Source organism: Nannospalax galili, unplaced genomic scaffold, assembly GCF_000622305.1.
Source record: "Nannospalax galili isolate Female #2095 unplaced genomic scaffold, S.galili_v1.0 scaffold829, whole genome shotgun sequence".
Taxonomy (NCBI): domain Eukaryota; kingdom Metazoa; phylum Chordata; class Mammalia; order Rodentia; family Spalacidae; genus Nannospalax; species Nannospalax galili.
In genome coordinates this window covers 2,761,077-2,775,785 of record NW_008360329.1, presented here as the reverse complement: position 1 = coordinate 2,775,785, position 14,709 = coordinate 2,761,077, and the positions used below count along the sequence as shown (strand labels likewise).

The 14,709-nt window shown below is 39.4% G+C and overlaps 1 protein-coding gene across 1 annotated transcript in view; it reads right to left on the bottom strand.

Annotated features, from left to right (window-relative positions):
* The window catches only part of Stmn2 (stathmin 2), a 52,090-nt gene that overhangs the window by 12,346 nt on the left and 25,035 nt on the right, over positions 1–14,709 (bottom strand). The window contains exons 2-3 of the mRNA XM_008826059.2: positions 12,917–13,012; positions 8,605–8,777 (exon numbers count right to left, since the gene is read on the bottom strand). Of these exons, the coding sequence (XP_008824281.1) occupies positions 8,605–8,777; positions 12,917–13,012 (269 nt within the window). The remainder of the gene's footprint in view (positions 1–8,604; positions 8,778–12,916; positions 13,013–14,709) is intronic.

Here is a 14,709-nt window from a genome sequence, read left to right as displayed (position 1 = left end):
TTTAAACCAGTTCTTCTTGGAGGTTGTTAGCTTAGCTTTTACGGATGCCAGATGCCATCCTTATTTCTCCACTTATCACTTATCACAGTCTACTGCCCAGCTAGTTCTGCCTATAACTTTTCTAGGTTTATTCCTGGGAGAAATTGATTCTTGCATGAATATGGCTTAATCTTGCAGTTATACCATCAAAGAAGAAAACTGATTTTGATTTCTTTTTGGATCAATGAGCAATTAAGCAGTTACTTCAGAAAAGGCACAGAAAAGTTACTTCAGAGACACAACATAAGATGAATGAGAAGCTGAGGAACGGAAAAGGGTGATGTACAAATGCAGAAGGCGCTCCTTTAGTTTCAACGGAAATAGCTTTCTCACTGTGTGTTCTAATAGGCATTCCTACTTTGCACCGTGGTTGGGCAGACTGGCAGAAGGGAAGGTGGGCAGTGTGGGCTGATAAGGAGGTAGAAACTGGTAAATTCATTGCCTATGAATTGTTCGAGGATAAAGTATCTGATCTTGAAGGAACACTGCTGAAGAGTATGTATCCAACACAGAAGGTCACTGAGTACCGAAATGGACAACTGGACAGTGGTCAGAGGACACAATGCAGAAGTCAAGGCAGCCATAGAGCTGAGTCCTTCAATGTGACATCCAGAGACACCAGTGAACCTTCCCTTTCTCAGTACTGGAGAAACTGAGGCAGGTTACTGTGAACATCTTTTTTCAACATACGCCTCCTCACGTGGAACTCGGTATCACTGGAATGATGACACGGGAGGTATGTGAAGGCAGAGTAACGAGATGGGAGAAGAGTTATTACACATTTAGGAACACTTTAACATTTTGCAAGGAGGTTAATTATCATTTCTTATACTACTGAGTATGCAGGTTTAATTACTGCATAAATGAATTGGAAGATAAATCTAAGTTAACTGGTGTATAAAACTCATTTTACTTTATGTACACATAAGAGATTTAAGGCTATATTTTAGACGGCACCAGTTTTCCATTTATCACTGAAGTAAACATTGTCTCACCACTTTATTTTCCTGTCCCTTTTCATCATTTGGGATATATATTACTTGTTATCCAGGACCATTTGTCAAACTAAGTCCCTTAGTCCCAAAGTGCTTTTCCACTAGTACACTGGAAGCTGTGTCAGTAATATTGGCCTTACCACTAATGCTGGAATAAAAAATTTTTTGCCCAGCTAAAGGCACAAAAAGCTTGTGTTGAACTATGACAATTGTGAGTAGTTATGTGAAACAAAGTCTGCAATGTTCACTTTGTGTTGAAAAGCCAGCAGAACGGTAAGAAACTTAAAAACGATGAAAACCTAGAGGTTTCAGAACGAGTCCTTCTCACTCTGAAGCCTGGAATGGGGTTACTATGGTTCCCTCCCAGAAGTAGAGCTGGGGTGCCTTCCTTGCTAAGACCACCCCCAGGAGGATTTTGTGACCCATGATCATACCACCTTTCTGAATGATGAGCTGTGGCTAACCCAGCACTGCATCCCACCCCCTCTTTTCCTGTATTCTATCTCAACTGCCATTTACCAAGCAAGATACCAGCTGTGGATGAAAATTCCTGAAGAAGGACACACTTGCCTGACAGTTCTCCATAGGCTTATGTGGAGAGGTTGTAATGCAGAGCCTAATTACAAACTGTCTTGGGCTATCCTGACCCCTTGAACAGCCTTTATCTTCCTCTTCCTAAGGTCCTTGTAACTATTGCATGAGACCATTTGCTATGCATTCATTTAACAGAGCACTTGCTTTCATTAACCCAAAAGTGTCAGTATCTGAAGCCTATAGAAGAGGTTTCCTTGCTTTCCTGTGACCTAACCCACCTGATGTCCTACCAATGCATTTGAAAAGTGTCTTGATTTATGATTATCTTTGTGTTCTGACTATAAAACTTCATAAAACTGTTAACTGTGTTGGGACATGGTATTTGGGGAAACCTGAATCTGTGTTCCTAGGCAATGGTCACTCATATTTGGTTCAAGAATAAACTCTCTTTATTGCCTTTTGAGGTGAGAGCTATATTTTGTGTGAATACGATACACGGCTGGAGTAGAAGGCCCTCTGTCCTGGAGCTATTGAAAGAATTAGAAAGGCCCTCTCCATAAAGATGGAGAACAAGCACTGTGAGAGCGTAGGTTACTGTATAAAATATACCCAGTTCTGACCTTGCAGAGGTCATGGTCTACCAAGGACTCATGACTCTATAAAGGAAAGGAATGAGAAGGCCTCATTCTGAAATGTGAAAGATACAAATGGACAAGTTAAACCTACCAGGTTTGGAGGTCAATGGTTCCATTTCATACTGTTTCCTTTACAATAAGCAGCCCATCTTCCCTCTTTTCAGAAGCTCATAGGATGTAGGAATTCACTGTGCCAGTGATAGTAATACGTGAATTAAGTCTTACCAGATGGCTTTGAGCAGGGAGTTTTTAAATTTACTCTATTTTAGTGTGCATCTATTTTATCAAGCTCATGAATATTAAATTTTCATGATTTTTTCAAGCCACTTTCAGTTGGACTGACGTACCTATATACTAGTCAACCTGTTTATACTTATATATGATTACGAGAAGGAATGTTTTATTATATTTCAAATATTTGTGAAATGTCCTAGATGGCAACATTTTAGTGTCTGGCTTTTCAGAACCATTTTCTTTTATAAAATTGTGAGTTTTCTAGACATAATCTCCTTAAGGCCAGACTGGGTATATTTTTATCCAGTAACAGCCAACTCTCTCATGGAAAGTAACTTCTTAATTCTTACATTACTTCCGTGATGTGGGACCTTTTAAAAGTCTCATTCTATAGATAGTTAAAGAAGACAGAGTGTAGGTGATTTGCCCAGGGGCAACAATTATTAACTAGGTGGGATAAATTTGACCATAGACCTAGTTAGTAATCACATGTTCTCAGGATGACTTGAAAGGTGTTTTTAAGCTACTAATGCTGTAGTCTGTGACAGATTGTCCAAACTAGAGCACTCACGAAAGAGAAGTCATTAATAATGATATTGGAACAGTGGAGAATGTTGGAGTTGTCTTGGGCCAACTGGAGTGCATGGAAACCTATCTCTGCTGCCTCTTGCTATGTAAATGTTGAATGAACGAATAAATGAATAAATCAATGGAAATGTTTATATCATTTCCCCCATGTGGGCAGTTGCAATGCAGAGATTTTAATTTCAAAATATGGGCACTGGTTCCCAGAGATATTTCAATAAAGGAGAAAAAGCAGGGAAAAGTTATTCTTTTCAGAATGAGCTTTTCGACCAGCTAACCAACGGAGCATTAGTCCCAGCAGGAAGGAGCCTGTGGAGCGCCATCCAACCTCACCACCAGATGGTCAGTGCTACAACAGTGTCAGCAAGTGGCCTAGGGACTTGGGAAAACTGCCAAAATTTTTAATAAACACAGTACATCTGATGAGTTGTGGAGTCCACACCACCTCTACAGCAGCCTTCAGTCCTGACTCCAGAAAGCTCTGGCCAAACAATGTGGGCCCCAGGACTCCCATGGACAGGCCTTAAAAATGCTAATAAGTGGTTTTGTGTTTAGAAAGTCCTAACCAAAACAAACAAATAAAAAAATATTGCATTTCACACCTCTGCCTATGTCTATCTTTGTATTTACTTTGAGTTAGGATCATGTCAACTTTGTGAGTAAATGTTTATATTTTAGGATAACCAGGAATATTGATTGGCACTAACAACTGTCTTTGGTTATAATAATAGCAAAATACTATTATTAATATACACTTAAATGATATGTGATCTAGGAAGAATTTTAAAAAAATCTATAACGTGGGGTTGGAGAGATGGCTCCATGGTTAAGAGCACTGGCTTCTCTTGTAGAGGACCTGGGTTCAGTAGTTCAGTTTTTAGAACCCACATGGTGGCTAACAACTGTCCAAAACTCCAGTTCCAGGGGATCCAACACTCTCTTCTAGCTTCCATGGGCATGTGTGGTATACTTACATGCAGGAAAAACACTCATACACGTAAAATTAAAAACAAAACAAAACACAACCACCTGTAATGTATGGGAAAGGAGGTGGGCCCAGGGCAATGGCACTATTGCTGGCTGCTGTTTCTCAGTCTTCAGCAGCTCTTTTTGGCTTACAGAATGGACTCCATGACCTAGCATTCGAGCCCTGAAGTCCTCACTCCCAATGCCATTAGTCTGCCACACCTGCCCTCAAGACACGTTTTCTGCATCCTTGCCTCTGTGTATCCGTAGTTCTGAAACTTCTTATTTTTAGTCTAGAACATTTTGCTGTTTCCTGTACATATCTAACACTATTTTTCTAGTTAAGCCTCCCTTTAACAATATATATTTCTTTGAAACTATGCTGTGATTCATATCAAGTACTGACACATGGCTCTGTTTTCTCTCACTGCCATCCTTTCACTTCAGCTCAAACTAAAGGCCTTAGAGCACTACCTCCTGACCTCAGTTCCTCCTCGTCTCACTGGCCTTCGCACTGTAACCTCCCACCTGAGCCTCTGTGCTTGCTGCTCTTACTACTCTTAGTGTTCGGCTCTCATGTCCCCCATTTTATATCATCTGCCATATGATAGATTTATAATCAGCTATTGGTCCCTCATTGTGATGTAAGGCTGGTGAGGCTATCTCTACTGCTAGAGTTAGGGTTGGGCCAAACAGCAGGTCCCAGACAAGTATGTGTCAATAGTGTGACTTTCTGCAGACATGGGACTCTTTGGAATGACAGAGTTTACTTAGTGCAATTTCAAAGATGTCATCTGGAAAGTTATTGACTATAATTTTGTTTCAGGATGGGGGGATGAATAAAAGTTGAAATAACATACATACTGCTACTTTAACATTTGACCCCAGGAATTATAATTTATTAAAAGTATTTGTAGTACTAATTATAGCCAGACACTATAACACATATCTCTATTCATATGAAATTTAATGTGGGCTATAGTGTTAAATAAATGAATATGCAAGTAAGTGTCTGCTTACCAAATCATATTAAGTGCCGTGAAGGGAAATCTGAGCGCAGTTGATACAAAAAGGAGAAATGGGTCACACACCTGGGGTCAGAGAAGTGGCTGGAATGTGAATAGAGACCACAGGAAGCCAGGAAGAAGGTGTGGGGGCACAGGGTCCTCAACTTTTCTTGTGTAGGCTCTGCTAACATGGTATGGAAATCATAACACTGGCGGTCCTTCAACTCTCTAGGCTTCTATGCCAATGTGACTTTTAGAGACTTCCAAAAGTTGAATGTGAATAATTATCTGGTATCAATTTGAAAAACAGATGTAAATTTCCCCTGTTGCTCACAGAAGTTTTCTGATCACTTAGCTGTGTGCTGTTGTCCATTTTGGTGACTCCTGGCCACAGGTGGGCAAGAAGAACTCGAAACATGACTAATATGGGTAAATTCTTTGAGGAGTAAATCCCATTCTCAACTTAGTGTGAATAAAAACAATGTCTTAATTGATATGTTACTATTGATTACATGTTGATATAATATTTTAGATATACTAGTTAAAATATTAATAAAATTAATCTCACATTTTTATTTTTATCTGGCCACTTAAAAATATAAGTATGTAATGTGATTTATAGTGTATTTCTAATAAGTAGTACAGTTTTATGTACTACTAAACATGGCTAATATGGGTAAATTCTTTGAGATAACATGGGTAAATTGCTAATAGATAGCTTTTTATATAAAAACACATAGGATGTCAGCAGGGCAAAAGAACACGAATTGAATAGTGTATGAGCTAAATAAAATTTCTATCTTAGTAACACTAAAAATTTGCAGACCAAAATCATGGATATCTGCGATTTTGTGTGTCTGAGATTCATTTCCCTTTTTTTCTGGTCAGATATCTCAATTTTTGTTTTTTGAGAGCTACACTCTTCAGCCCCAGATATTGCCTAACCATCTCCACATATCAGTGGTGGGTGAGTGACCCCGATTTGTGGCTCACACTCCTGTATCTCCCTTGCCATGCTACAGCAAGTGGTTCAGGGTTGGCTATGTGGTCCAGGTAAGGTTGTTGAGACCCAGTTTCCAGACTTCATCAGAACTATAGAGAAAGAGAAGTTATGCTTTTGCTGGAGTTACTGTGTTGGTAGAAAGTGATTTGGAACTGAGGGAATCTAAACTTTCTTGGAAATGAATCCAACTAGATGCATGAATAAACAGTGGCTTAAAAAGAAAGCTTCTGATAATGCGCCATTGTCTAAATTCAGCTGTCCTCATTTCCACAGCCTGTCCTCAGTCTTTTGGTCCTACACTCACTTTCTGTTTTAGTTAGCTCAGTTGAATTATTTGTGAGACTTCATCTGGGTACTTACTGAGGTATATGCATTTGCTGAAGACTCTTTAAAGGGAATCGACAGTTCTTCACATGAGTGCTAATTAAGTCAGTACAATCCAGTAGGAAAAACAAAATCAATGGCTGAATCTTTAAGTTCATACTTTCTCTTAATTAGTTGTACTTTCTTCTAATTAAAATTGTGCCACTAGGACATAAAACACATGGTGATTTCCTCATTAAAAAAATTCACAAATGGGGCAAGAAATGTAACAGAATACACCTTTTAAAAAAGTTTCCAGAGGGGGGAAAATGTGCATATATATAATTGGAATATATATATATAGAGGCATCAAAATGATGGATGATTCCATTTGTAAATGTCCATTAGCTAAGTGGTCAATTTCTAGTTCAAGTTTATTGCTTAAATGTTTGTTTAACTGTTAATAGTTTACTGCTGTCAGGGCAGAGGCATTTTACCAGAATCATTAATTAATTGCCTTAGGGAGTTTTGTAAGTTTTATAAATGAACACCCGGTTGATTTTTATTATCTGTGTTCTTTTTCCTTTAACCATTTCCATTTTCTTTTAATTAAATACAGTAGTTAGAAATACCATCAGTGTACTGAGCCACCATGCTGAATTTGGTTTCTGAGTTTTAATTTTGACTCAGTCACTGACTTTGTGTTCTGATTGCCATGTGTCAACTTTGGTCATCTGCGTGCATTACACTCCACGTTTATGCCTTCCTGTGCAGGCTGTGCTGTGCCCATTACCAGGAAGGTGTCTCTGCAGAGTATAACATGCCCTGCAGGGTTTTAGGCAGGTGGCTCTAGCTATGAACAACAAAAGATAAGGCATTAAAAAAATGTTAAGTCCTATACATATACTTGGGTTAATAGCTCAAATTTATAACAATAGTAGTATGTGTGTCTGTAAAATAGTATTTAATGTGTTTGTAGGTTTTTGCAGACAACATAAAATTAAAAATTACTAAAATGCAGAGCTTCATTCAAAACATAAGATTGTGTGTGGAGGATATTCTTAGTGACCACACGAGTCTAAAAATACATGATAAAGTAAATAGAAAATGAAATGCCAGGATGAATTACAGTAAAAAGTTCCATTTTTGGATGATCTCAAGAGCTTTGATAGGTACCTGCTGCAAGAGACATGTGCAGACAGAACTTCTTTATCTAATGCATAGAGTTGCTATGATATCTTAATGCTCTCAATTTTTTTAAAGATTTATTTTAATTTGCGTGTGTGTGTGTCAGTCAGTCTGCATGTGTCTGTGTGTGGGCTTGTGCATATGAGTCCAGGTGCCTGGCAAAGTCAGAGGCATTGGAGTCCTCTGGAGTTGGAGTTACAGATGGTTGTGTGTCACCTGACATGGGTCCTGGGGACTGAACTTGGGTACTGTGCAAGAGCAGTACGCACTCTTAACTGCTGAGCCATAGATCCAGCCCCTGCCCTCAAATCTTAATGCTCTTTATTTTATTTTATCTGATTGTAGAAAATTAAAGATTTGGCACAAGAAAGGCTTTTTAACATAACAGGGACTAAAGGCAAAACAAGGAAGATACCGTCAAGGCTTGGCAATGGATAGAGGAAGGTACGAAAGATCTCAAATATGGTCCTCATCTTGGAAGGTCTAACTTCAAGGGTAGCCAATGGGATTTGAGGAGAAGGGAAACCTACAGCCCTTACCTAGGGTAAAATGCATGTAGGCTCATAGATCTCCTAGGGAGATCTGGGAGTTGATTGTTTCAAGGAGAGCAGAACACTATACTGGGTGTGTGAGCCAGAGGCTGAGGGGATGAATTGCCTCTCCTGTTCTCATCCCTGGACTCACCTGATGCTATGATTTCTCTGAAGCTTTGTGCTGGTGGACTAGGGGAAAGTCTTTCATGATAAAGAAACCAAGATGGTAGAGAAGAACCAGGGCATTGATGTCTTCTTTCTGAGAACTCTGGTTTGGGTTACCCTAATATTGGTATCTATCTTACTCTAGTTGAATGTTTATCTCAACAAACCTGAAACTCTGTTAGAGATTCACTATGTTGAGATGGTGAGGGTTCAGGTGTCATTGTTTCTTGGAATCTCTGCTTCAAGTCTCTCTGTCTCTGTCTCTGTCCATCTCAGTCTCTATCTCTGTCTCTGCCTCTCTGTCTCTCTCTATCTCTGTCTCTGTCTCTCTCTCTGTCTAAAAGACAGCAGGGGACAGAAAGGGAGGAAGGATGAAAAGACAGAAGGAGGAACTTCAAAAGCCATGGAGAGACTTACCTTTCTTCTCTCCTCTGCAGCCTCCAGTTTTTTCTGGATCTCCTCCAGAGACACATCTTTCTTCTTTGGAGAAGCTAAAGTTCGTGGAGCTTCTGAGATGGGAGATGGTGGCTTCAAGATCAGTTCAAAAGCCTGGCCAGAGGCACGTTTATTGATTTGCTTCACCTCCATATCTAAGAAAGGAAATAGGAGAATGTTATGCAGGCAGAACTTGAAGCATGCATTTACTTTAATAATTTGGTGATCAGTAATTGCAAGTAGCATTGTTCTTCTAGGAAACAAACAAAATACTGCATAGATAACTATCTCTACATTGTTTTGAACAGATAAGCACTCCCACAGCACAACTGTGCATATATTTTAAAAGGACAAATATTTCTGTTGATGAGTTTAGGAAATTCTGTTATCTGTAACAACATAGATGACCCTGGAACAGATTTTCCTAAGAGAAATAATCCAGGCCACAGAAAGACAAAGATTGCCTGACCTCATAAATGCAGAGTGTGGTGGTGGCTGCTGAGGCTGGGGTTTGGGGGTGAATATTGGGAGATGGCCAAATAGTCAAAATTTTAGACAGCAGAAATATGTTCATGAGATCTACTGTAAAACATGGTCATGACAGTAACACTGTATAGTGCTGGTTTTTCCATTTAAAATTTATTAGCTTATATATACCACACAAAATGATAGGTTTGATTGTGACACCTGAAATATGTATATCATATATTCTGTTTATAGTCTCATCCCATCACCCTCGCTTGTCTTCTTTGTCCCCTCTTGGCCACCTTCTTCACAAATATTCTTTCAATTACTTTCATGGCATATAGATGTATATTTACATTTATGTATTTAAATATATGTTGAAGTATATATTATACATATGAAGAAAAGATGCTCATCTTTCTGAGTTCTATTTACTTTGCTAACTAAGATGATTTACAGTTCCATCTATTTTCTTGCAAATGACATAATTTTCTTCTTTTAAAAATATTTTATTTATTTTTATTTTATGTGTATGAGTGTATTGTCTGCATATATGTAAGTGCAACTGTGTCATGTAATGCTCACAGAGGTAGAAGAGGGTGTCATATCCCTCCCCTGGAACTGGAGTTACGAACAGTTGTTAGCCACCTTGAGGGTGCTGGGAATCAAACCTGGGTCCTCTGCCAGAGCAGCCAGTGCTCTTAACTGCTCGCCATCTCTCCAGCCCCGTAATTTTCTTCTTTTATATGATGGAATAAAACTCCATTGTATTTGTAATCATAGCATTTTTAATCTATTTTCTCAGATCGGGTTTCCACCACAAATACATGAAAAGCATGTGAGGTACGTGTATGTTAATTAATTTGAGTTAGTTGTTATGAAGTATATATTGTATTTGAAAACATGTACACTGTAAACATATACAGTTTTATTTGTTAAACAAAAAATGGCTAGACATTTTAAAAATTTGTAGCTTATGTAGTAACAAATTTTCATCTTGTATAATATAAATGTGAGCTGATTATCAGATCTTTTCATTTTGGTCTTCTGTCATCATTTATAATATAAAATAGTTTATATAAAAAAGAGTGATAGGTAGTGTCCACAAGGACATTTATAGCTGCATAACTCATAACTTAGGACCCTGGTTTGAGTCCCACATTACATCCTTCTGGTCTCTGCCCACTGATCCTTGTTTGTAACTTGAGACTCCCCTGGATTAAGCCAACATCACCAATCTTTCAGGTGTAGTTGTCCCTTGCTACCCTCCAGGGCTGTTCTAAGACTCCCTGGCGGGGGTACCAAAATCAGAGGATGGTCAAATCTCTTACCCTAACACATGGTAGAATACTTTCATGTGACAACCAGGACACATTGCATCATATCTGCTTTGCTCAGAATACATAACACGCCTGCTATGGAAAGACTGTGCTGTATGTTTAGGAAATAATGAGAAGAAAATAACCTGTATATGTTCAGCACAGATTCATTTTCTCCCCCAAATATTTTCCATCTGAAATTGGTTGAATTTTCAGATGTTGAACCCAGGGATACGGAAGGCAGGCTCTATTTGAAAACAGATTTGATGTTTCAAATTTCCTCCCATGCTAAGCATCCTTAGTCCTTTGGAGTGAGGCTGTTTCTAGATTTCTATCACCACACCCTTCCCTAACCTCAAAGTGCCCTCTGATTCATTAATGTCTCTTAAGTGATAGTAACTAGGTCTGCCAGGTCACCAGGCTAGCCGTGAACAGAGCAGAGCAGAGCCAAAATATCACTTCTATTGTGAAGATTTGTTTTCCTTCCATCCTGCTGCGGTGCACGTGGGGTCAGGGGCTGTGGTCAGTAAGAACTGCAGGCTGTGGGGAACTGTCTTAAATCCTCAAATGCTAGCAGACACACAAAGTGTGTTGGAAATAATGGGGTTCCCCCACATATGTAAACTGTAAAAATACTTTAAAACACCCTTAAGGTCTCCAAAATTTTACTCACATTTTATATTCAACTCCACAAAAGCCATAAAAACCCATGGAAAAATTATGAGAAAGGGCAAGCAAAAATAGCTGATCTGTAGGTGACAGATTTTACATGGCTTAGATTAGAGACTCTGGAATTAGACTTCCCATATTTGCATCAGAGGAGTTAGTGCCTGAGATTTACATACTACTGGGAAGGTTAAAGTCTCTTAGCTTTTAATTCATATCTAAGAGAAAAAGATGCATTCTTGTTGGATATGGATACCCCACTAGTAATCCCAGCACTCAGAAGGCTGAGGCAGGAGGATCACTATTAGTTTCTAGGCCAGCATGGGAAGCATGGGCTACATAATAAAACTGCGCCTAAAAACAAAAAACAAACAAACAAATCCTCCTTCCTCCTAAGATTGTTGTATTGCTGTGAAGATTAAAAGGCCAAGACACTGAAAGTAAATACAGGTGCTTCATGTTTGTAAATGTAAACAATAATTAAAACTATTATTGATTCTCTTTTGAGATTGGGTCTCCCTGTGGTCCTGGCTGGCCTGGAACTTGCTGCATAGACCAGGCTGGCCCTGATTTCACAGAGATCTGCCTGCCTCTGCCTCCTGAGTGCTGGAATTAAAGGCATGTGCCACCATGCCTAGCCCCAAATTATTATTAATTCTTATCATAAACAATTCGTAATACTATTAGTATAGACGTACAGGCCAAATAAAAGCTTTAGGAATCTGAAAGTCTCCACTGATTTCTTTTTGAAGCACTGCCTGAGGGATGCTGAGTCTCTTCAGGTCTAACGGTTAGCTCACACACTGCATTTCTTTCCTTCTGCCCTCTTAGTCCCCAAAGCAGGAGAAACCATCATGGCTCCTATGTCCCAAGCCTCTCCTTGCTGGTCATTTGTGTATTGTAAGCCTCTTCTATTGAGTCCTGAGTCCCAGATGGGCAAGGACCTTGCTAAACTCTTTGTTGGACCCTCAGTGACAGCACAGATTTAAGAGTCAAGAAACCGCTGTTTCTTAAGATCAAGCTGTTTTGACATCCCTGGGAGAAGCTAGAACTAAAGGATGTTCAAAGAGTGTTGGTAGCCACTTGTCTGAGGCTATGTGGACAGTGGCAGTGTCAGAAAGGAAAGAAAACTAACCACCATGGATAAGGATAAAGCAAACCTAAAAGGTTGCACATCAGTAAAGTCAACTCCTCCTGTTATGCCAACTCTAGGGTGTTTTCTATGAGTTTCTGAAACAGAGTCTCACTATGTAGTCTAGGCTAGGCTTGTACTAGCAATCCTCTTGCCCTGGCCTCCTGAGTGTTGAATTATAGGTCTGAGCCATCTGTCATGGGATGACTAGGTTATCTTCTCAAACCCTCTGCTTATGGCCTCAATCATAAGTCAATTTTATTTATGAATTTGATTACTAGTATCAACATCTTTACAATCCACGCACAAAATACAAACAGTTTACAAACTAAAATAGCACTGATTGTTGATTTTCTCTCTTGCATGTTCTATGTAGAAAACAGTTTCCTGCAAATTAAGACCTAGTGTAGTTGTAACAGCATATTCCATTATATGCAAAGAAAAGCCTTCAACATCCTGTGGAGTGTGATATGCTGGATGAGGCTGCTAATAACAAGCCAGCTATGTTTCTTAAAAGACATTAATGTGCTGTTATCAGCACCAACTTCAAACTGTTGTGTGCAACAGGCAATCAGTAAGACCTAGACATAGCAAGTCAACACTGAGGTCTTCAAAATGCCTGTCTAATTATGTCAGGAGCTTTGAGCGCACATGTTGTCTAACTTTTGCAAATTATGCAGCTAGTAGGGCTGTCTCTGTGCAAGCAACTCACCGTCGTAAGTGTAGATGTTGATGTTGCGAGGCTCAGGGTAGAAGCAGGAGCAGATGAGCGACAGCATAGACAGCTCCTTCATTTTTTCCTTGTAGGCTGAAACGAAAGAGTCAAGATTAAGACCTTTCATTTTCTGAGTTTCCTTTTCATGCTTCTCTAAATTTGAACAGTAGTTCAATGACTATTTGCTGGGAAGGCTGCTTGGCTTGTTTTCACAAGAAAGGATTGAACGAAAGATGTAAACAGAGCCCTGAAGCATATATTCCTTCCGATAGAGGGTGTGAATTGCTTATAATAGTGGGTTAGATAAAAAGTGAAAGTGAGTTAGATTTAAAAAAAAAAAAAAGTAGAAGGAATAGAGATCCAGCAGTAAGGAAGAAAAAAGTGGGGGTGGGGGTGGTGAGGTGCACAAGGTGAAAAGGAAAACAGACAAAATCAGTAGAGACAAGTGAATTCTAATCAATGTACACACGAGTTTAGATTCTTGGGGTTCAGCCTGCATTGCCACTATTCATTTGGGGATAGTTACAGAACTCATTGGGACAGTTGTTAAGCAGATACATCCTTCAGGGAACATTGTTGGTGTTTTCTCTTAATTCCCAAGTACATTTTCTTATTTCTCCTTCTTCCCATACACTTAGATCTGAGATCAGATAAGGATCTCCTTCCCTGTCTCAGCAACACAGTCAGGGACCAACTTCACAGAGCAGCTGCTGCAGGAGATGAGACTGTGTTGGCTTTGCTTCTTTCCTCCTCTTCATTTTCTCCTCTCTCCTCCACCAGCCCTGCCTAGGTAGACCTGGTAAAGCATCTCATGATTTCTGGTTATCAGCAGGATATATGTCTCCAGTTAACCAGATGGGAGTAAGAAAGTGGGACCCTCTTATCTTTGCTGGTTATTTAATTAGTAAAAGGTTTAAACTAAGGGAAATGGAAGAAAAACAATGAGTGTATTGTATAGTAAGTTGTGATATGGAACAGCTGGCTATGGTCTAGCACATTGAACTTTACACGTAACATCTGTATTTTGGCAGAGTCTTTGGATTATCACTGTAACCCAAGAGAGAGTGGATATACTTTGCAAAGGAATGAATTCCTAGGTGATGGGTTTGGATATTATCCACAAGTGCATCTTTTGTTGGTCAGTTGAAAAGATTCAACAGATGCTTTGCTGTGTCTAACACCTGGCCCATGGGCTGCATGCAGCCAAGATAGCTACGAATGCAGCCAACACAAAATAGTAATCTTACTTAAAACAGTATGAGAGTTTTTTGCAATCATTTTTTGTAACTCAAGTGTGTGGTTCCCAAAAGAATTTTGTAGATGATAATGTCATGCTGTAATGGCAAAAAGTTAACAAAGAATGTTAAACTAACAAGTCTCTAAGAGATTCTTCAATCCATGGTCCACTTACTCAACCACTAATTTTATAAATGAGGAAACAGGGGGCTGGAGAAATGCTCAGTGGTTAAAAGCACTGGTTACTCTTGCAGAGGACCCAGGTTCAATTCCTAGCACCCATATGGCAGCTAACAACTATCCTTATTTTTAGTTCCAGGAGTTCCAATGCCCCTCTTCTGGCCTCTGAGAGCATTGCATACATGAGTGCACTTACATACATGCAGGCAATATAAATAATAAATAAGTAAATAAAAAAAAAATTTTTGTCTTTTTGAGACTGGGTCTCCCTGTAGCCCCAGCTGTCCCAGAACTCACTATGTAGACCAGGCTGGCCTCGAACTCACAGAGTTCTGCCTGCCTCTGCCTCCCAACTGCTGGGATTAAAGGTGTGT